This window comes from Lepisosteus oculatus, chromosome 17 (genome assembly GCF_040954835.1).
Source record: "Lepisosteus oculatus isolate fLepOcu1 chromosome 17, fLepOcu1.hap2, whole genome shotgun sequence".
In the NCBI taxonomy this organism is placed as follows: domain Eukaryota; kingdom Metazoa; phylum Chordata; class Actinopteri; order Semionotiformes; family Lepisosteidae; genus Lepisosteus; species Lepisosteus oculatus.
This window is the reverse complement of record NC_090712.1, coordinates 7,954,372-7,976,186: the sequence shown is the minus strand read 5'-3', so window position 1 is coordinate 7,976,186 and position 21,815 is coordinate 7,954,372. Positions and strand designations below refer to the sequence as shown.

At 35.4% G+C, this 21,815-nt stretch overlaps 1 protein-coding gene across 2 annotated transcripts in view; it reads right to left on the bottom strand.

Annotated features, from left to right (window-relative positions):
* The window catches only part of macrod2 (mono-ADP ribosylhydrolase 2), a 601,357-nt gene that overhangs the window by 148,277 nt on the left and 431,265 nt on the right, over positions 1 to 21,815 (bottom strand). For both annotated transcript variants that reach the window (XM_015362869.2, XM_015362870.2), the window contains exon 7: positions 8,285 to 8,315. In XM_015362869.2, coding sequence (XP_015218355.2) covers positions 8,285 to 8,315 — 31 coding nt within the window. The remainder of the gene's footprint in view (positions 1 to 8,284; positions 8,316 to 21,815) is intronic.

Genomic DNA, 21,815 nt, shown 5'->3' with positions numbered 1-21,815 from the left:
GAGAGAGCACGGCTACGGATGTCACCTGCACACCTTCCCTGCTGCTGCTATTGTGCCTAGGGCCGCACTTAGGAGGAGTCAAGGGCAAAACTGCCTTTGGCTTGTGGCTCATGCAAAAAAGAATCTGGGCCAGCAGGGGCTGTTAAAAAAGTTTCCAAAAATGTAAGCTCATCTTTTCTTATACACATTCCCTTAAAAAAAATGTACAACCCTACATGAGTAAAAGAAAGTGGCTTACAATTTGATGTGTGTTACCCATGTTTCCAGTTCTGCTTTGAACAAAGTCTTGTAAGGCCACTGGATTTTGTGGTAAAGTATATCACTATCTGACTTAAGAGACTTTAATTCTCAGATTTAAAGGGACTAAGTTTGTTCAGGGGGATTTTACTTATTTTCCACTCATACGTGAGCAAGCTAAAAATTGCAATTAAAAAACACTGGGGTTTTGCTGGCATGAGGTTTGGAGGAAAAATTCCAAGAAAGAAAGTAGAAATCCCCAGTCCGAGTGCAGCATAAACTGCTACAGCTGTGCCTCTTGGTGGCTGAAGCTGATGCTTTTAAGTACACAATGCATAATTAGATGAAGCAGCTGGGCTTGGGACAGGTGGAGCTAGCTGTAGTATCCTCAGGGTACTGCACATAAGCAATCTCTGATCTTAGCCAGTCACCTGTGGGCTATGATGAGCAAGAGAGCCATGTGTTCTCCAGGTAACAACAAACTCTATTTGATCTTCATGCTTATGTTAAAGACAAAAGCAGAGAGAGTGGCGATGCACCTATCCTGGAGGACATGCGAGAGCTGCAGGGGTAACTGAATTACTGAGCTGAGCAATTGGCTATTCTGAAACAGGGGAAACAGAGATGTAAATAGGGAGGAGGAAGGAGATATTACATAAGAAACTCTTATTCTGTATATTGAGAAAAAAAGTTGGATTTACAGCTTACTATGCATATTACAAATAACACTACATCCTTGAAACTCCAGACCAACAATGAAGCAAAGTTCTTCAGTATGACAATGGCCTTTTGATTTGAATGCCTCTTCAATATTCACCCAGGGAAGGCAGCCCATTTTCAGCGACAGCTGTTGGGGGTTAAAGAGCATATATTCTGCTGCTCTCAGTAAGGCACCTAGAGAAATGGTGTGCAGATGACAAGCAGTTCAGTGTCAGCATTACACAGTTCTGAATGGCACCAGTTGGTCTCCAATTCACGGCTGCTTGTTTAAAAAAAAAACAAAAGGACAGGGAGTAATGACTCATGTCACATCTGATTTTGTTTTCAGGTCACAAGGGGTCTATAGGGATGGGTGGAAAAGAAACTGGCCCTAAACTTTCAGAGCTGCTCCGCAAATGACCTTGGAAACATTCCAAGAAAGTGACGCTCTCTTGTCCTACATGCTAAAAATACCACATTACACCTAAACGTGGTATAAAAAGGTCTCTTCACAAACGATTTTAACATGGCAAAGCACATTTCCTGTGACCTTGTTATGCCACAATATCACCCTTGAGATTTGTATTTCTTTCTTCAGATGGTCACCACTAACACACAGATGTTATATCTGCACATAATGTCATAATAAACAAGAACTACTAAACTAAGATATACAGTATGTCATTATTACTGTATTTCACCAAACACATAAAAAACAACAGAAAAAAACAATACTACAAGACTTTGAGGTGGGTGGGCTATAGTCAAAGGCAGTCAAGTGCAATCTACAGCAGTAATGCATTATATCTGAATACTAACCTTTTACAGTGATGCCAATTAGGGTAGTGCGGTGACTCTGTGTGTCTCATGGAGAGCAAGTTGGGTATGCCAAAAAGACAGATTCCTAATACAAGAAACTGTATATGGCCAATAGTGTTCTTATATTATCTCTTATCCTTTGGTGATAGTAGGTCCAGCACCAAGCATGGCTTGTTTCTTTTGTTAAAAAAAATAAGAAGCCACAATTTACTAAACCGTATAAGCTTGATGGTATCATACCAAATCATATTCTATAGCACAAAGGGGTCTGAAAATCTGGCAGCTCATTCTTTTTTAAGGGATGACTAATGAAATCAGTTTGCTTCATTTGGGAATATGCTTGACAGTGTGCAATTAAAACAGGAAAGTAAAAAGTAATTAAAACGGGAATGAGTTAAAGTAAACAGTCATCGTCTCTACTTCTGAATGGTACAGTATGTCATGGAACAAAAATGTCTATTACCTTTTATACTGTTATATTCCTTCTTAAAATGGAAAAATATTTTTTTGATTTGTATATCTGAAATGCTTGCAAAATGAAGGCACTTTCCCTATCTGCTATCCCTTATCCCTAAACTTGCAAAAGCAATGCAAAACAGTGGTTAATTTTATTTGTAATTTTCCTGATATGCTCTGTAAAGTGATGTTAAATTGTGTGCACCATTAAAGTCCAAGCCAAACAGCCTGAACTCCACAAGTTAAATCCTCAGATAAAACCAGGACACCCTGCAAAGCACACCATAAACCAGCACTGAAAAGATAAGGTACTATGAAACACCTTCTTTAATCCAGAGGAGGGATTGAAGGAGTCAGCATGATAGCTCAGCAACTGAAAACACTTAGTGAGCTGACCCTTTGATCTCAGATTGTGTATCAGCTCACATCCTGACCATGCTGTCAGGTGATGGATAAAATCCACATATCTAACTGAGACAGTTTCATCCCTTAAAATACAGGGTCACAAATTCACAATTCCAAACAAAACAGCTATCCTCACAAATGGGATAGGCTACAGTCCCATGTTGACCCCACAGCACACTAAGTACTTTTTACAGTAGAAAGGCAAACAACCTATAAATATAATAAAGTATTTGTTCCTGAAGTTTTTAAATAGAAATACCTAATCACATCAGCAAAAATGCAGTAAATGTGACAATATTGTTTTGTGAACTAAAGCTGGAATTGAAAACACTAGAGGACTTCTCATTATCAAAATAGAACGCAGCATGCTAAATAAAGCAAATGGAATTCACCAGGCAAATTTGATATATTTCTTAGATTTCTTAGTCTGTGCTATCAAAATTAAATTAAATGCGAGACTTTGCTTGTATACTCTGAAATACCTTTTTAATTCACCAAACATGTATGCTTATTGAAAGTCCTTAAACTGTAGGGCTTATTGATATCTCTAAAAGATAACCAGGTTTATCTGTAGGAGGTCTCTGTTGTGACCCACAGCTAAGATCTACATTCATTAGCTCCTGATAAACTGCTAAAAACAACATGTGACACACAGCACTAGCATGACTGCTATGGATCTGGACTTTATTATAGATGACAGAGATGTAGCAGCAATATGTGCACTCATTATCTTCACCTCAGCTCACAGACTTGATTAAAAAGAGAGCTCAGGGTGTAATGAATTTTTATTAAATGATGCTACTGGCTACTAGTAAATTATTTCTCTGCTGAAGGGCAGGTTTCATTGTCAGAACTGTAGAGACTAAATTTATGTAGTCAGTCTGACATTTACAAGCTTCTTAAGACTAGAACTGTGCATATTTTCTTCTTTGGGGAGGGGTAGGTGGGTGAAATGGAATTTATCTTTAAATTGCTCTCAACATCTTATCTGCACAGGCCTCAGAACTTTGTTTGTCAATTACAGTGTTATATAAAAATATCCACAAGAAAAAATGAGTAAGCCAAAAAGGAGACTCATTCTTATTACTACTGGAATTACTGTACATTCAATTCATCCTTATTATTGTCACTACTTTGAGGCTTTGTGGGTCTGTAAAAAGTAAAAATACTACTAATGGTCTAATAAATTATGCTACAGTGCACCCTGAAATTCCTATTAGTATTCATGTACAGTATACATACTCTTTCACAGGTATCTTCGAACAACTTTCAAAGAAAGACTACTCGTTTTAAATCCAAGTAGGAAATAATAAAGTTGCTGCTTTACCTTCATTTTGTGAAAGATACTACTTTTTAAAATCAGTTCTGCACCCTGTATTTCTTTTGATACATATCTTTCAGAATACAAGGACAAACAAAACAGACAAGAACACAGAGTCAGGTTTTTCTTCCCCCTTTATGATGCTTTGTCTATTACAGTGCTGACTAAATTTGTTTGACAAGAGCAGTGAAGGGGAAGGGACGGCCGGTAATGGCCATAATGTTATATTCTCTTTCAGAGTGAGAAAAGGCAAAAGACTCCCATGAGACCCACTCCACTATCAGTCTTTGGGATTTAATTCAGGCTGTGCTATCAGCGCTGATCTTGTAAGACATTGAGTGGTGTCTCCAGCTCAGGAGAAATAATCCATGTGAACCTCCGCTTCATGGCACTGATTGATGAGCTAGTAGACCAGCACTCAATAACCTTTATCATACTACCCGACCTGGAGCCTGTGATGGTTCCAGTTTGTTTATGGGTGGTACCTCTGACATGCTAACCGCACAAGAACTCTGTTGGATCTAATGGGGTGGACTGAAAGATTGGACTGTCAAGCCAGCGTGAGGCCTCATTTTTCTTTACTACATTGTACTTTACCCCTGCTGCTCCCTGCCCCCGATTGTGATTAATTTGTCAATGATGGCTGAGCCCACGGAAATTAAGAGAAAGATTGCCAATTACAGTTATTCATCTGACAAACCTGTTATTTCTTCAGCTATGACAGCCCTGAAACAGTGTCAGGCGGACTCTGTTAAGTTGCGACTGGTAATTGATTTCTAATTTTGAAGTGCCACAAAAACAATCAAGTTAGCCTTCAATGTCAGTATCAAAACATGCTTATTTGTTAACATTTTGAACTCCCTTAAAGAAAACCCATGGATCTTTCAAGTTCTCACCTTTCCTACTTGCAAACATGCCTGGTAATGAACTCTGGACTGTGGGCAGAACAAACTGAGATGTGAAAATGTCGCTCATTGTTGTTTCCTGAAACACTCAGGAAAAGAGCCTATATTACTGTGACATCAGTAAACAAACGGAGAGGGAAAAATCCATTCTCTATACTCTATTACCATTATTTCTACAAAACCTCTTGTGAGAAACCTCATTAAGAGTCAATGGTAAAGGCCTACATTAAACAATGCAGAGCGTCTAGTTAAAATGACTGAGATTATTTACATTATGATAAATTATAATACTAAAAACGTAAATTGGACCCTTGATAAGACTAACAGCAAGTATACCACACTAAACTAGGACCCTAAAATATGATTAATTTCTTCATTATTACAATTCCAAATTATATTCAGTATTTATCTATGAATGCTTCATTAGTATGAATTCTTCCTTAAATATAATTATTTTATAATTATTGTAATTCACAAAACTTTAAAGTGTCATTTTCTCTGTAGCCGTTATCTGTTGCCATTATAATTTTGAATTAATCAGTTTTAATTTCTCTTGTATTCTAAACAACTACATTTTTTTATAATATAAATAATTCCAAATTTAAAAGATCAACCGAAAGTAAATTTGTTCAAAATGAAAAGTCTCAAATATAAATACTGATGAAACTTCCAGTTCTATAACTTAAATTTTAATGTACTGGATTTTTAGCGTTTGCACTATGGTACCTTTGGACTTCAATTTACTGTTGGTTTAAGCTGTGCCTTTTGGTTTAACAGTCACAAATCGATGTGTTGACTCTTGTTGAAGAATTCACAACTTAACTGTCTGAAGGAATCATGCTGGTATGTTTTGGCAGAATAGATTTACCACTGCTTATTACTCTCCATGAGTGGCACCAAAACCTCTTTACTTTTTGTCATGGTTCATAGCCAAGAAATAAATAACAAATAACTGGAAAATTACAGCTTTAAAAAGGCAGAAAAACATACCTGACACATAGCTTGACCTTTTACATAGTTGCTTGTGAGGGCAAAGGCACAAGAAATGAATTTAAAGAGTACAAGGAATTAATACACTCCGCAGGTCTGCAGCTCTATTTCAAAGGTCAGTGTGGGCAATTATGAAAAGCTGTGTCTATTTTTTCTCATATATATGGATAAATAGCAGTGAAGCCTCTGTGTTAGCAGAATATGAAGGTTGCTTTATGGCAGTTCCTTATATTATACCGCATGGCTGTGAAACCAGAGTGTCAGGACTTGTAAGAACTGCTGAAACTAAATATAAAAAAAATGTTTCCTGTGACCTCTGGGGTCTGTATTAAGACCACTGCTCTTCCTTTTTCTATCAATGATTAACATACTTCTAATGCTATACTCACCTACCTATCTAGCGAGAATGTTGCCCACTGTAAACAACATTTTTATTCTAAGAGACTGGATGTTTAACTGTGGCATTACAGATACAGAGCACATACTGACTCCAGGGACCAGCTTATACATAGACTCAGCACCACAAATGTTCGTGTTCAGGGTAAAAACACAGCGGACCGTTACATAAAACATCACATGAAATGAGCACTTCAACACTACTGTTTTCTTTTACAAAGTACTCTGCATCTCTCTGTTACAAGGTGTACTCATAAAATAGGATTTTAGATTACGCAGGAGTCCCTCAGAAGGTTGTATTACAAAAAAATACACAAAGGTGTACACAAAGGCTTTCAACAGCATTGTTATAAATTAAAAACTTCCACAGTTAAGAGTACTCAGCCTGTCTCTTTTTCCACAGTATTTTTCGGTGCCCCAGTTAAACATTCCCTATCACTATTGCCATTAAATGCATTTAACTCATACATGTACAGACTATATCGCATATACAGTACATCTCAATTTCTGAAAAAATGGATTTCTGTTACCACCACCATTCTCCCCAGTGGCAATTGTGGTAAAGCTCTGTGCCAAGGGCTCATTGTTAGCCCCGCTAGCACAGAAGAGGCAGAAATGTTCAGGTACTAGAAGCACTTGAGATAAACCTCCAGGGTCCAATGGCATCATACCAGCTGCACTTCACAGAAACTAGAGATGTTATTCATAGATCATCTTCCAACAATCACTTAAGACAGGCAAAATAGTCATTGGAAAAATGCAAAAGCAATGCCTATCCACAAAAAGGATGATATAACCATACAAAGTAATTATAGAATAAAGTGTCTTACTTATATTACATGTAGGTTTGGGGAAACAACAGCAGTAATGGATATAAACAGAAATATGATATAATACTCTATATACACAGTAGCTTTTCAGAAGTAGTTTAATAAAAGGGTCTCATACAATATTAATTTTCAAACTACAGGCAATAGGGGTTGCAGAACTGGCATGTGCAGTATTTTGATTTGGAACTGGTTAATAGCCACAAAGTTCTGTACTGAAAAGGAGTGAATGTTGAATTTAGGGAGGTGTAACTGGTGAAGAAACACAGGCATCTGCATCAGAACCTCTGTACTTATGAATAACCTACTCCAGCTTTCAAAATTTAAAGGATTAGCAAACTGACAGGTCAAAAGAACGAAACCTTAAGGTTCGGACACAGAACACTACAAGGTGACTTGATTCAAAATCCTCCAAAGCACTGCCCAAACAACATTACCAATTTCATTCATTAGCTACTAAAAGTCCAATAAGCTAGAAGGGCCTGGGAATGACTTCCTCTCATTTGCAAATTTCCTTACGTACAATGTAGGGTGTAAGTCTGACCCCAGTGTGGGTGGGGGTCACCAGTGACCGAACAACAGAGGCAGCAGGCTGTGGCTGAGAGAGCTGCTGCCTGCCATGCACCTGTGAGCCCTGTCAACAGCTGGGTTCCTGTAGACCTGGAAGGCATAGGGACTCGCGTGTCCTCCGCTTGATGTGCAAGTCATGCTGCATCCTACACTGTATGTCGAATCGCAGTGCGAAAAGAAAAGACTGACACACATGCCTAGGAGGATACAGGTGTGTCTACTGTTCTCATACTGTAGGTCAGTACAGAGGACTGGAAGTAAAGATGAATGAAAGCATAAGCTTTTTTTCCCTCTGAAATGTGCCCAACTTTAACAGAAAGCAATATGGTCTGCAATTACCTCTGAATGTCCACAGATTATATCTGAAGTTAACATTTAAAACCGTAGGAATTCACAGAGGCACAAGATGACACTGATCTATATTTTTAACTAAGAAATGTATAAAGAACATCTGATAAATGATAAAAGGACAGCTGTTACATGCATGCTGATTGATGTTGATAGTACATTAGTACTCAGTGTTAGGACTAGCACCATAAAATTATGGAGACTTTTTTTATTACAATAATTTTCTTAAGATAATGCATGAGTTTGTTTGATTTACAAAATTTTAAGCAGATTACAGAGTTAAACTGATTTATTATGAAGACAAAGCTTACCATAAATGCCAGTTGATATACAAGGGAAGGCCTGCAAAACCAAACAAACACAAAAATATAAGTTAATGCATAAAAACAATCTAAATTGTTTAAACAAGCATCATAAAGCTAATAACAGCATGGAAAGGTTATTACAGATCAAAATATATTTTACTGCTACAGATAATGTGATAATCCCAGATGACTTTGGAGGTTTCTAATTATTACCTTTTTAAGTAATATATAAAATATAAGTTGAAACTAAGGGAGTAGCACATTTTCCTTACAAACCATCTTCAAATAAATTCTGACATTGAAATCACAGTCTTTGGTTAACAGAATATACTTTTTTAATTTCCTGTTCATCCTACGAATTAAAACAATTGTGAATCTCATTAAGTCGAGGGTAATAAAATCTGTTAGATAAATTTTCTCCAATGTTCATAATCAGCAAGAATTAAAATGAAAAGGTTAGCCTTAATATTCTCTTCAAATACACTGACTTTCAAGTTACTCTGAAGGGAAGGGGAAAAAAAGGTTAAAATACATAATTTATGAAGGACGTACAAAAAGTGGAAAAAAATATACAAAATATGAATCACGCAGACTCAACAAATCATTTATTTTTAAATATATAAGTATGATATGACATGTTTTTATGAACGGACTTGAAAATGGCACATCTGAGGCTTTGAAATAAGTTCCCACTCACATGCTTTTCACAAGATTCATTAAAGCTCTAGCAAGGACAGTGGCACTAGAGACTTATGACTGCCTTAAAACTGTGTTTAATTAATTAAAGCAAAATCAAGCAATACTGAATCAAAAAATGAAAAACCATGCTTTTGTACAAGTTCTATTTTATACATCATTAAGCTCCAAACACATACTGTACAAAAATCATTCAGTCGCTACTTCAGCAGAGATGTGCCTACCCATACAGGTTTGTGTTTGTCGGTTGGTGATGTTCATGTGTTTCGGACTTTACTTTAGTGAATCATTTTTTCTTAAGACAATTCATTCTTTTTATACACCATCCCTTTATAGTTTTAGGAATTGTCAAAGAGCTCTGCTCACTGTTTGAACTTTAATATTAGGATGTGAGGACCAAGCACAGTTTCCTCCAAATATATATGCATTACAAGACAAATGATTATTCCCATTGGGGGTCCTATAGTTCCTACAGCAGTACTGGCATTGATCTGAGGATTGATGTGGTCCTCACTGACAGCACTGCTAGCTTGCTGGTACATGAGAAGTCACAGGTGTCACTGTTGTACTGCAAACCAAGGATCCTCTCGGGCATCTCAAGTTTGATTCACTTGAGCTTTGCTGCTCGGGAGGCTCTGGTCACACTCGGCTAATGACACAGCCAAGACTCTCCCTGCTTGAAAACCAACCGGATTCATGTTGTTTGAATTGTTAAATGACAATACAGAATGAATGAGCAGTTATAAGGTCATTTGTCTCTCCAAGGGACTATTGTGGGACTGTAAAATAATACCCCCTTTTCTGTCTCCAAAGGCTGAGTTAAATTTCTTTTACAGGCTATAGGCTGGTCCTTCTGAAAGCAGTGTAGCCACATGCTCTTTCACAGAGGCCTCTCTTTATAAAAAGGAAATGCCTTAGGTTTTTCATACGCATAATATCACTCAAGCCCGGCTGTGGGGTGCTGTAATCCAACCCAGAGTGGCTAGAACTCCAGCCTTGCTGCTAACAGAAACTGGATTATAACTCTGCTGTTTTGCCTCATGTTTCAAAAGCAAACATAGGAAATGTATTTATTTGTCCAAGTCAAAGAAGACATGGAGCTTGTGTGGTTCATGACATCCGTGAGCATTACTTTTAGGATTTCTCCCTAGATGACTTATCCAATGGTCTTGGATACACTGTTTTTTTCTACATTTTTCATTTTCAGCTGGCCTGTTCAAAAGCGGTGCTTTTGATGGCCCAGTTGTTTGATATTCAAAGTGAATTCAAAGGAAGAGTAATTCCTGTCTGGATTTTTTTTAAAAGAAACATCTGAAAGCTTGTATGTTTAGTTATGTTTTGTGGAATCATTTTTACAAGAACTAATGCTTTGTGCATGTGCAAATACTGAGGCCTTGCCTCTGATCTTAACCAGAAACTTAAACATATCCCTTAAAGTAACCATTAATTTATTCCCAAATACCATACATTAGAGAAACACAGTTATAGTTTGAGTCACAGTACAGTACCACTAGCAACAGCAGTTTACTTCACAATAATGGGCATTGTCTTCTGCTATACCCTACTGTAGCTGTTGGAGCCCATAACACTAACTGCTGGTCGACTCCTGTCATGATACAGTAAATCTTAATAAAATATTTTCACTAAACAGGGAGATTAAGAGATAAACCACACAAAAATAATGTTTCCCTCATTGATCATGTACCCAATTTTTTATATTTCTATGCTATATTAGATGTCTGTGGTGTATACCTGTTTAACCCAAGAATACCATTTTCCTGTCTAAACTGTAATTTCTCAAATAATAAGAGGCAAATATTAAGTATCCCACAGTACTGTGTGGCATGAAGTTGAAGGTTATGAAGTGCCCAAAAGACAGCAACCTCCATGAGCTGCAAGACATAGAACTAGATTAAAATTTATTTAAAAAGAATAACCATAATATTATTGCAGTCTCTTCTAATAATTAAAAAAAAGCCAGACCTATAATAGGTCTTGCTTTGCAGCACTTTGAACCAGATACATTATTCAACTGCTAGTGTATAGCTGAAAATAGTTTCATTATTCTTTACTTCTGTAGGCATGTGTATTATGATTCATTGCCCTGATATATGGCACAGTATAACACATTCATCTTTTAAAGTATATTAATAAACAGTAAAGAGAAATGATTTTTTCAAAGTTCCCATTAATCTTTGAAACCAGCTGAATGCGTGCTTTAGTTACTGTATTTATCAACACGCCTGACTCCTTTGGTAATATAATACACCAGCTAATGAAAAAATAAAATTTTACTAAATCACACTTGCACAGATTTATGAGATCAGTATAAAGATAAAAAGACTAATCAGTTATTAACAAAAAAAAAGCAAAATCAGGATATTTCTTGTATGCATACTGTAGCTTTTCACTTTGCTGCTAAAACTGTCTTTGGCTATGACGAAAAGTTAAAACTAGAAATAGATACAGCTAATATGGCTGCACAAAGTTACCACAAAATGCTAAAAATGGTATTTATTAAATATTTTAGCTTGTTACTACCAGAGCTACAGAATCAAAAAGGAAGGAAAGAAGATGCAAAAGCAGTGAATCATTTAAAACAGACCACATCTCCTCACACCTTCTTCAAAGTAATTGTGGCAGATGTAAGGAGCACATTGGGGCCTTTTAAACATAACAAAAGCACTTGTTCCCCAATGCTGGTAAGATCCAGTACAAGTGCAAAATGAAATTACTAAAAACAGCATAGCATTCGCACGCTCACTCAGATGGTGCATTGCTGTTTTCTTTCTTCATATTTTCTATCTGTTTAACATCAAAAAGGTGACCTTGTCAGAATTACATTTCAAGCTTAAAAAGCTTTGGATACAGCAGCAAGAGTGAACTTTTTCTCCAGATTTCCTTATACATTCAAGTTCAAGTTGGCGTATGCGAAAAATTACAAATTCCTTATACAAGAAATTGTATTTGGCCAATAAAGTGATCTTATCTTATCTCTGATGTTATGTCTGATTGATGAATTTAGAGACCTGTATGTACAGTATTCCTATGTATTCACCACCTTAAAACAACAGAAAGGATGACTTCAAGCATCCTGTTCTGACTTTCAAACTACTACGCTAGAAGTAAGTGTACTTCAAGCTCTTCTATCAAACTTGTTCTAATAGGTAAATGAATGGTTATTTTTGTCTGTCTTATTCTCAACAACCAGTATACAGTGCTCACAAACATATTGGGACAAGTCAAAACCCATTATACAGTATGTCGTTACAGTCAAGCAATCTGTGTTAATTGAGGGGACTGTGTTCTGGGGGCTTCACAGAAAATTTGAATTTCATATAGACACATTTTTCATTTTTTGGAAAAACACAACACAAATGGCAAAAAACAATCAGAATGGAAGCATTTGGGTACTTTGGAATTAGAGTATGAAAGAAAGCCCTTTCAGATTTTAAAGATTAGCACTGTCCTGGATTGCACCAGTACTTGAAGGTGATGTGGTGGGCAAGAAGAAGAAGAAAATTCTAATTGATGAGGACATTTCCCTCAGTCACCACAATGTACTCTTGATATATCTGTGGAGAAGTCTCTATATAGTACGTCTACCATGGGGAAAATCTAACATAACTTCAAATGACACAAAAATATTAATTCTCAAAACATTAACCCCCAGTGTCTCAGCAGGTCCCATAAGGCATTGATCAAAGTTTTCTTTGTGGGATAAGAGTAGTTATTTAATACAAGACAACCACAGTTATTCAACATAATACTGAAAGGAGATCTTAGGGTTAATTACTTACAGTAACTCATGCAAGTAAACACAAGGAAGAGAAGAAAAAAAAGTTACCCTCTTGACAATACTCTTTGATGGACTGCACCTACTGTGAAGTCATGATGTGTCATATTTGACATTAGTGACAGTTCTTCTAAAACACTAATGCAAGTTGAAACCAGGGGGACAGGTGGGTTACAACAACACGCCAATCAAAACTGGGGTGTATTTACAGTTGTAGATATAAGAGCAAGCACAAAGAAATCAGAGTGGAAAACCAAAAATGCTGCATTTAGACCTAAAACAGGTTAAGCCCCAGCCATTCCGCAGTGACAGCTACACTACCGACTAAAAAAATGACTGGCAACAGGAATGCACTGAGATTAATAATAATAATAATAAAAAAAAAAAACTTTTTCATGAGATGAAGAAGAGCTCCTGCACCAGCCAATCCTTTCATTTCACTTAAATGTTAATTTCAGTTGTTATACTTTTTTTTGTAATTTCCACACCTTGTCATGTTATAAAGTTATGCACAATTAGATGTTCCAAAAACAATGATAAAACTTATTATTCTCATAATCTTTCCAAGTCAAAATATTTTTATTCAGCACTGTTATTTTTTACTGCATTCCCTAAAATCATACATATTTACCAGTACCACATTAATTCATTCACAAACTAAAATATATAAATAACTCCACTTCAGGCATGCTAGCTTGTATGCACAAATAATAAAAAAAGTGAATAATTGGTATTCTACTGGTATCTCATTATACTGAAATTCACTTGTATTGTTCTCTATTTAGAGTAAAAAATGTTCCAAACTGTAGCTCTATTCTGTACAAAGTACATTTCACTATGCTGGAAGCTCTTCTTGACTGCTGGTATCACACAGCACCTCACGCAAAAATCATCTTTAGCCTCAAGAGCATTTTTTCCCTTTTTCAAATAAATTGCCTTCTGAAGTGCCTTAACGTCTAAACAGCCCCAAGCACTTATTTTACAAGAGCTGGCTTTTTTCCCCTTGCCGTGTTAATCCATAAATCATTAAAATATTAGGAAATAAATAACTGGAAGAGCCTAACTACACTGTGTACTTAACCAGCCTATATTTAATCAATACGTGTAAGATGCTTGAGGTTTGTAAAACAGGCACCATTATGACATTTGGGTAACAATTTACATTAAACTATACATGAAATGTAAGACCGATAATATTTTATTTTAAATGTAATTTATGTGGAGGAAATAGTATACTCGGTTACAAGCACAATTAAACTGCTAATACGCTCCAGAATCAAATTCCTATCAGAGGAGAACTGTGCTTTTGAGTTTCATCGCTCATCTCCTAAATTGACTAAGACTGATTATCAACCGATGATAAATTGCTCCTTTTGTTTTCAAATGAGTAACATACTCTACACTTATAAATTATTATATTTTTATACATGAATGCTTCAAGACTTCTCATCATCGATAAGCTCATTATATGGAGGACCATCTGTAATGTGAAGTGAAATTCAATATACAGTAGATTCATGCACAAAGACGCATACAGAATCTTTTCTGTGAAGAAACTACAGCACTTGGCCATCAATTCAGTTTGGTATTTAAGCCACTGCTGCCTCTTGACTACAAGCAAAGAGAGTGACTTTCCTTTGCAAACAGGCATGCAATAACCTGTGCAATAAAAAGAAAATAGGCTAGACACTTACCGTGAAATAATCCAGCCGTATCTTTATAGGGATTCAGTGAAAGGCATAAAATAAATAGAAGTAATGGGAAAAAGGAAACAAACTCTCAGAGTTGTTTTTAATCACTCTGCTTGCAATGCATAACCAGATATCAAATTTCCCATGAACGTGGCAGACAGCAGTTTATTTGAAAACCTGATGACTGATATTCATGTTTCATCAAAATTCTTTGGCAAATTCAGTTAACTCTTTTGCAGGAAATGTAAATAAACTTAAACTTTTAAGACTATTCAATGTCTCACTTAATTTGCTGAACTTGCAGGTAAATAGTCACAGTGGTGAAACTGTTCTTCTCTTTGATAAATCAAAAGAAACACAACTGCAATACCATATTCATAATTAACATTTCAGTTAGTGCTGCTGGCATCTAAAATTTGGTCTCATTCCAATTCCAATAATAGCATTAAATCAAAAATGTGCCTTCTGAAAAGAGTGCATTCTTTACAATTCACAAGCTGATTCACTTTTGATATCAGCTGTTCCAATGCCAATGTTTGCATGCTACATAAAGGAAATATTTATATATGGTGAATAGAGTGCTAATTAAGAGTCGTGACATTAACTCACAGTATATTCATAAGTTATGATCCCCAGTTTCAGCTATTATTTCTATCTTGTCAGCTCATTAAAAAGAAATCATTTTGCAGCCCCATCCTTTGACATTACCCCTGTACCTGTTTTTGCTAAAGAAATATCAAGGAATTGGTCTAAGGGGATCTAATTATGTTACCGTAATTCTCCCCTAATCAGTCACTTTTTAGCTTGTATATCTCTTTGAAGTGGGACATACTGTAGCCACTGTATGTTCTGCAGCAATATTAAAAGCACAGCTTCTTAAATACACACCTAAATAAAATGAATACATCTAAACAATGACAGAGGAACAACAGTTTTTCTGGTTATAGTAATGTAAACAATTTTCTACAAGGGTACTGGGTTAAAAACTAGATTGGGAGGAAGAGACAACAAACAGTCAGCTTAGGAACATGATAATTAATACACTTTGAAAAGTTTTGAATGCCTGCCCCAAAACAATTACAGGTCTCTCTTGGGAGAATGTCAATTAATGTCATGGCTCAGTAACACAAAGACAGAATCCAGCGCACTGAAGACAGCTCATGGGGGACATTGTTACTTTCTCTTCTTCTTGTAAGCTCTAATAAGTTGAGAAAATATTGATTAGTATACTTTAAAAGAAAATCTTCTCCAAAAGCCAATAACTGGACTACACATTCGTGTTCTGTTTATTGTAATGGCAAAATAATAAATACAAATAAAATGTCTAAGTCAAAGGATGATGTTAAAATGTTGCATCCTATGTTTAAATTGTTACCACTGTTATCTGCAAAGTTATTTTGACTTAAAACCTAGGAATTTCATCAGTTAAAATATTAAATCTGAAACTTTATTTTTTATTTTGGAAAACTACTGCTACTAATACAACTGACTCACAATGGTATGCATACCATGGATATAAAGTAAGTGAAAGTTAGATGTATCAAATAAAATGCAAGTGTGCAATTTAATATGTCTTGCATAAGTAAATGAAATCATTAGTACAGACTTATTATAAGAATTAGTATTTGATATCCATATCTGTGAGAGAAATACTCACAGTATATTTCATGTTTATATTGACCATTCATCAGCTCAGGACTTCCTCAGCTTCTTCAGATTAGATGGTATGTGCTTGTGAACTGCTACCTTTTGGTCATACCACACATTTGATAATGGATTAATGTCTGTAGACTGTGATGGCCAATTAAAAATGTTGATTTTATGTGCACTGAACCATCCAATGGTATATTTATTACCCTACTGGAAAGTCCATTTGTGACTTGAGCTTCTTGGCAGAAGAAACAAAGTTTTAGGATAAAATATCCTGCTATGTTTTGAAGTCCATCCAATCTTTAATTCTAACAAGGGCACCAGGTCTGTGGACAAGGGCAAAACAGCCCCACCTCTATACTTCAAACACAGGATAACTCTTTTTCTCAACATGAACATATTGAAGGGGTACTGAGTGTTTTACTTCTGTGTTTAGCCTCTTTCAATACAGAGTAGCAATAAAGAAAATAGCAAGATGAATGAAAAACATTAAGAAGAACATAATAATACATAACTAAACTATAGAAGAGGAAAACTGCTTTCATCTTAAAGAGGATATTTTTCTAAAACAGAGACTGCTCTCAGATGACATTACGAACAGTAAGGCTTCACCCACACACATAATTTGTTAGTCCACAGAAGCTGACAGCTGCAAGATGCTTCAATTGGTACCTCAACTGATTTGCTGTCATATCTGTAACCTGACAGAAACCAAGTACTGTTGCTGCAAGGAAGACATCTTGTCATAGTAACTGTGTTGTGTGACTGTTGTATTCCCAGTGTTGCTCACAGCATTGACACCGCAGAGGAATGCTTTGTGCACAACAACTAGAGTCATCATCCAAGCAGCTCTGTAAACAGCATGCAACCTGGGAGCTTGACCTGCAGTACAGCAGTTTGGAATGTATTTGCTAATGGAAGTAGGTATTATAAATCATGTTTACAAGAGAAGACCTTCTGTAAATGAGTCCAATGCCTCAGTGGGAAGAGCCAAAATAAATATGATAGCAATATATTATGTGGAGCACTGAACCTTACTTACCTATTTACTGCTTGTATATGAACTCCTCTCCAAACTTAAGATTAATGAATATTACTTCTTCCCCAAATGGAAAAGAATTTAACCTCATATCATCTCAGCAACAATTACCTCTTGGAGGGGGCTATAAAAGGATAACTTACTTGTTCTGTTTTTCATACTGACCCAGGGGTCATGGTAATGGACCCAGACATCACAGCACAGTTTGTACATACTGTATTAAACACTTTGGATACAACTCTGTTCATACATATGGGAATGTCTTCTTCATACAACCAATTTATGCATTCCAGAATGATGTTAGCTTGCCTTACTGTAACTCTTTCAAAATTAAAAAAGCTTCTAATATTTCATTTAGGTTTTTGGTCAACGTCTACAAATAAAGTTTCAAGTAAGAATTCTAGCAGAAAGGTAAGATTAATAAAAAAATTGAACACTTGCATTAGCTATTATGCTACCCTGGCACTAATTGATCCTTACCTATAAGGGTTTATTAATTAATATGAATTGCAATATTCAGTAACTGGAATCTTCAGTATCCTTGAATAACCCATATTTTATTAATTTATAACTAAGTAATTGTTTGTAACTAAGTAAATGTACAGTATAACCTTTTCAAAGACTGGTATGTTATTTTAATTTAATAACTAGGTATATGCAGGTTTAATTGAAATCATAAAGTCTCAAAATAAAACCTTGCACAGTAATTAGAAGAGCAAGAGAAAAGTCACTTCAGAGATCTTTATTCACTCAGTACAACAAAGTGTTTGATTATACTAATTAAGATCTCACTAGTGTGTGGAAACAATACTTTTGTACAGCCTTTTACATTTAGAGCGCATTGGCCCTCAGAGATAATACAGAGGAATGATTTGTCAATAATTGAAATGTTATATCAAAGAATATTTCATGTGTAAACAGAAGCATATCCATAAACATCCCTACTTCTCTTTCTTTGTCACAAGTTTTTTTAAACTGCAAACCAGACTTTTACAGCTAAAATGAGTAACTGAACTAAAAACTTTTTTATGAAGAACACATTTTTTTGTGGAGTACAGCTGCTCATTTAAAAGACTTGTCATTTTTTCTTATAATATCACACAGGCGTCTTAAGAGAGAAGAGCTACAGTAAACAGGCTTTGCTGTTTTGCTGATTCAGAGCTAACACTGAAGAAGATGAATGGTACTACCTTTCTCACTTTTTGGTTCATCCTATAGAATCAGAGAGGATTCTGAAGTCTTGCAATATTTTAAGCACGCACACAAACACTAAAATGCACATTTGGGAGCTGTGCTAAAAGAATGGATATGTGAATCATAAAACTGAAAAGCAGAAAGTATGGAAAAATGGTGCATTACTGGGCTTGTGTCTGGAGGCTATGCAATTTCTGTATAGAGAGGCACATAATAACCTTACATAACAATTTCTCAAGCATGAAAACTACTGATCTGATGTAGTGAGGAACACTTCACAAAAAAACTCCCAAACAACAAGACATAGAACCAAATGTGTGTTGCAACATATTTACAACAGCTCACTGTATATGTAAAAAATCATTATACAAGATACGATTTTTAGAGTCTCTTTACAATATTAAGTCTCTTAAGATAACCTACTGAGTAACATCTGCATTTCTGGCCCCCCCAACCGCAATGTCATACTGAAAAGATACCTCTCTCAAGTAGCATTACATGAAGCCAAGGTACAGTAGCACTGTTAATCCTTATAAACCCAGCTCCAAGCATATAATAAGATACATCAAGCTGACGTTTTGCTAGTAACATTAAATTCCTTCCTGAAACACTGACTCATCATTCTAACTTACTGTTTGCCCTGAAGCCCACGTCAGTCAGTTCAGTGTCAGAAATCAGTTTCTATTACCAATTAGTTGATAACACCTGCTTAGATGCTCTGCAGAAAGTCTGAGGAACACAGTTAAATACTATTATCTCTTCCACAAGTTGCCCTAGTAATTTGGAATTCATAGATCAACCAAGGCCTCAAAATAATGAGTTCCCCAAACTTGACTGCCATTTTAATTTTTATTATGTACAGTACCATATACGTAGAAAATTAAAGACAAAATGAAATTTACTATTATGAATATTTTGATGGGTTAAAAGGTATTTCTAATTACAGCATATCTATTAAACTAAGATAAAATGCAGTTTCTTCAAATACGTCCTTTAAATATATCAGCTCTATTTCCTGAGAAATACAGTTATTTTGTCCTGAGTGTGTTTTCTACAGTATACAGTATGTCACTATATTACACATACATAAAAGAATATGAAAGAACTCTAGAAAAAGTTGTGTATAATTACCATAAAAGGTAAACACCTCTCAAACAGTATTTATTGTTCACATATAAATGAATACTTGTTTCACATAACAGAGTTTGATCCTTTTCACAGCCAAATCACTTAGGCATCTCTGCCACCTTTCAAAACCTCAAAGACAAAACCTTAACAACCTATACGGAACATAAACTAAAAATAACTAAAACAAACCGTTCATAAAACTGTGAAACATAAAGTATTTATATATGAAATATATTTCATACATACAGTAAATATTAAATCATGTCTTTTATGACTTCCCCTTAGTTGCTGTTAATGCTTGTTATGTCTGGGACAGAGATAAGAAGAACTTTAGGATGGACTTCACCTTTTGTTTAAAAAAAAACTAAAATGAAAGACTGTATCTGAGCAGTTATAAACTGTATATATAACATCCATCAATCTAATGTGCTCTTTGTAAAGCTTAATATGATGTAGCATTAGAACAAATTGTGCAGATACAGAAGTCTTTTGTACTTTTTAGAAAATAAAATGTAATATTTTGTTTTGCATTGTGGAAAAAAAAGGTATTATGGAGTAACAAGCTGGAAATGAAAAACACAGCTTATATTTGCTTTCCATTAAATTGGAAAACACAATGAAGGACATGCTGCTGTACATTACTTACTAAATATGCACACAATTGTTACTGTTGCAGGTTTTGTTTCCATTAAGTAAGCATATCCTCTGTACATTTCTGCAGATGCGTCGGTAATACACATTCTTTTATACATTCAAATGCTCAATTTTAATCCCCACAGTCATTTCAAAACAAAAACAGAAAAAATGAGCTAGATGGAACTGTTCGTGTTCATCTTTTTTTAAGCTAAAATGAGTATTTTTGGTCAAATCCGTTTTTCTGCTTCTCTTTTAAAGAATGAATGCTCAATTACTTTAGGCCTGCGATATTTTGCGAGTTCAGTGCCGGCTGGGATTGTGTGGATGCAGTGTCACTAGATAACATTTCATTTTGAAAATCCCCGCCAATATTATAAAGTTACATGATAGTATTCAATTGTTTTAACCACACATAATGTTAAATTATAGAAATACCTCCAACAGAGAGCCTACTGATGCAAGGACATCATACTGACAAATTATTATAGAGACATGTATTATGGTCACTATTGTCTTGTTGGGTTGTGCGTTTGCCACCTTTCTGCTTAGCAAAAAAACCTCATATCTGTCAAGAAAACCCTTTGAGCACATGTGGGAGAGAAGACAGGCAGATACAAGAATGCCCGAGGACAAATGAACATCACGTCAGGAACAAAACGTTTAAATTGACTAAGCAGCTGCTTTAATGGTTTTGATTAACACCTAATGGCATATTTAAATCCAACCAGCTAAATTTGATTATAGCATTAACTGAGCGGATTACGGTATTTTATATCATTCTGTTTAATCCATTGCATTTATATTTGGTGTATCTTAGAGATTCAGTTTTACGTTTACAAAAAGATTTCCAACACATATTCCAGATTACTTTTAGTTTGCAAGCACTGCACTGTTTCATGATTATTCAGTGGGTGTGAAACATCGGTAAGATGCATGCATAGTATATCATAGAAAGAAAACAGGTTAGTTATATATTTTAAATACTGGAATTGAGGCAACTTTTAACCCTTTTTTCTATTAACACTTTAAGAATTAATCATTTCAGCAAGGTGAATTCACTTTAACAGAACAATAAAAATGTGTTTCCAATTTAATTGTGGTTTCTGACCTCTACTGTAAAGTCGGGTCCAGTGTTCTACAGTGTAATATAAAATAACTGCTAGGAAAGTCTCAGAAGACTGAAGCAGGCATGAGTGGTTGGTCAGTTCCTTCTTTTTTTCTAAATTAATTCCATTGATTGATTCATTTTTGTTCATGAAATCAAGCACTTCTACAGCACTTGGTAAATGTGTTTATCCGTAGCAGACAACAATAGCATGTCTCTGGAGATGAAGTGCCACACTGACAGTACCAGTAATGGAACCTCTCCCTTCTTATCTGCTTTACAATCTACTTTTTTAATAAAATGTCCAAATCAATTTCTGAAAGCTCTGAACTTTGCATTGATTAAGATCTTCATTCTGACATACCGATAATGATCTTATTAAAGGTTTTATTGTATTTATCACAAGAGGTATGACATTATAAATTGAAAAAGGCATTTAGAAGTGGCTCTCATATACTGCTGGTAAAATAAATATTTTCAGTAAGAAAGGGAATCAGCAGATTCGGTTAAAAATAATGCAAAAAAATATTTTTATTTAAATACACATTCAATGAGATGCAAAATTAAGCAGCATCTTGGATATGCTCAAAGCAGGATGTTTT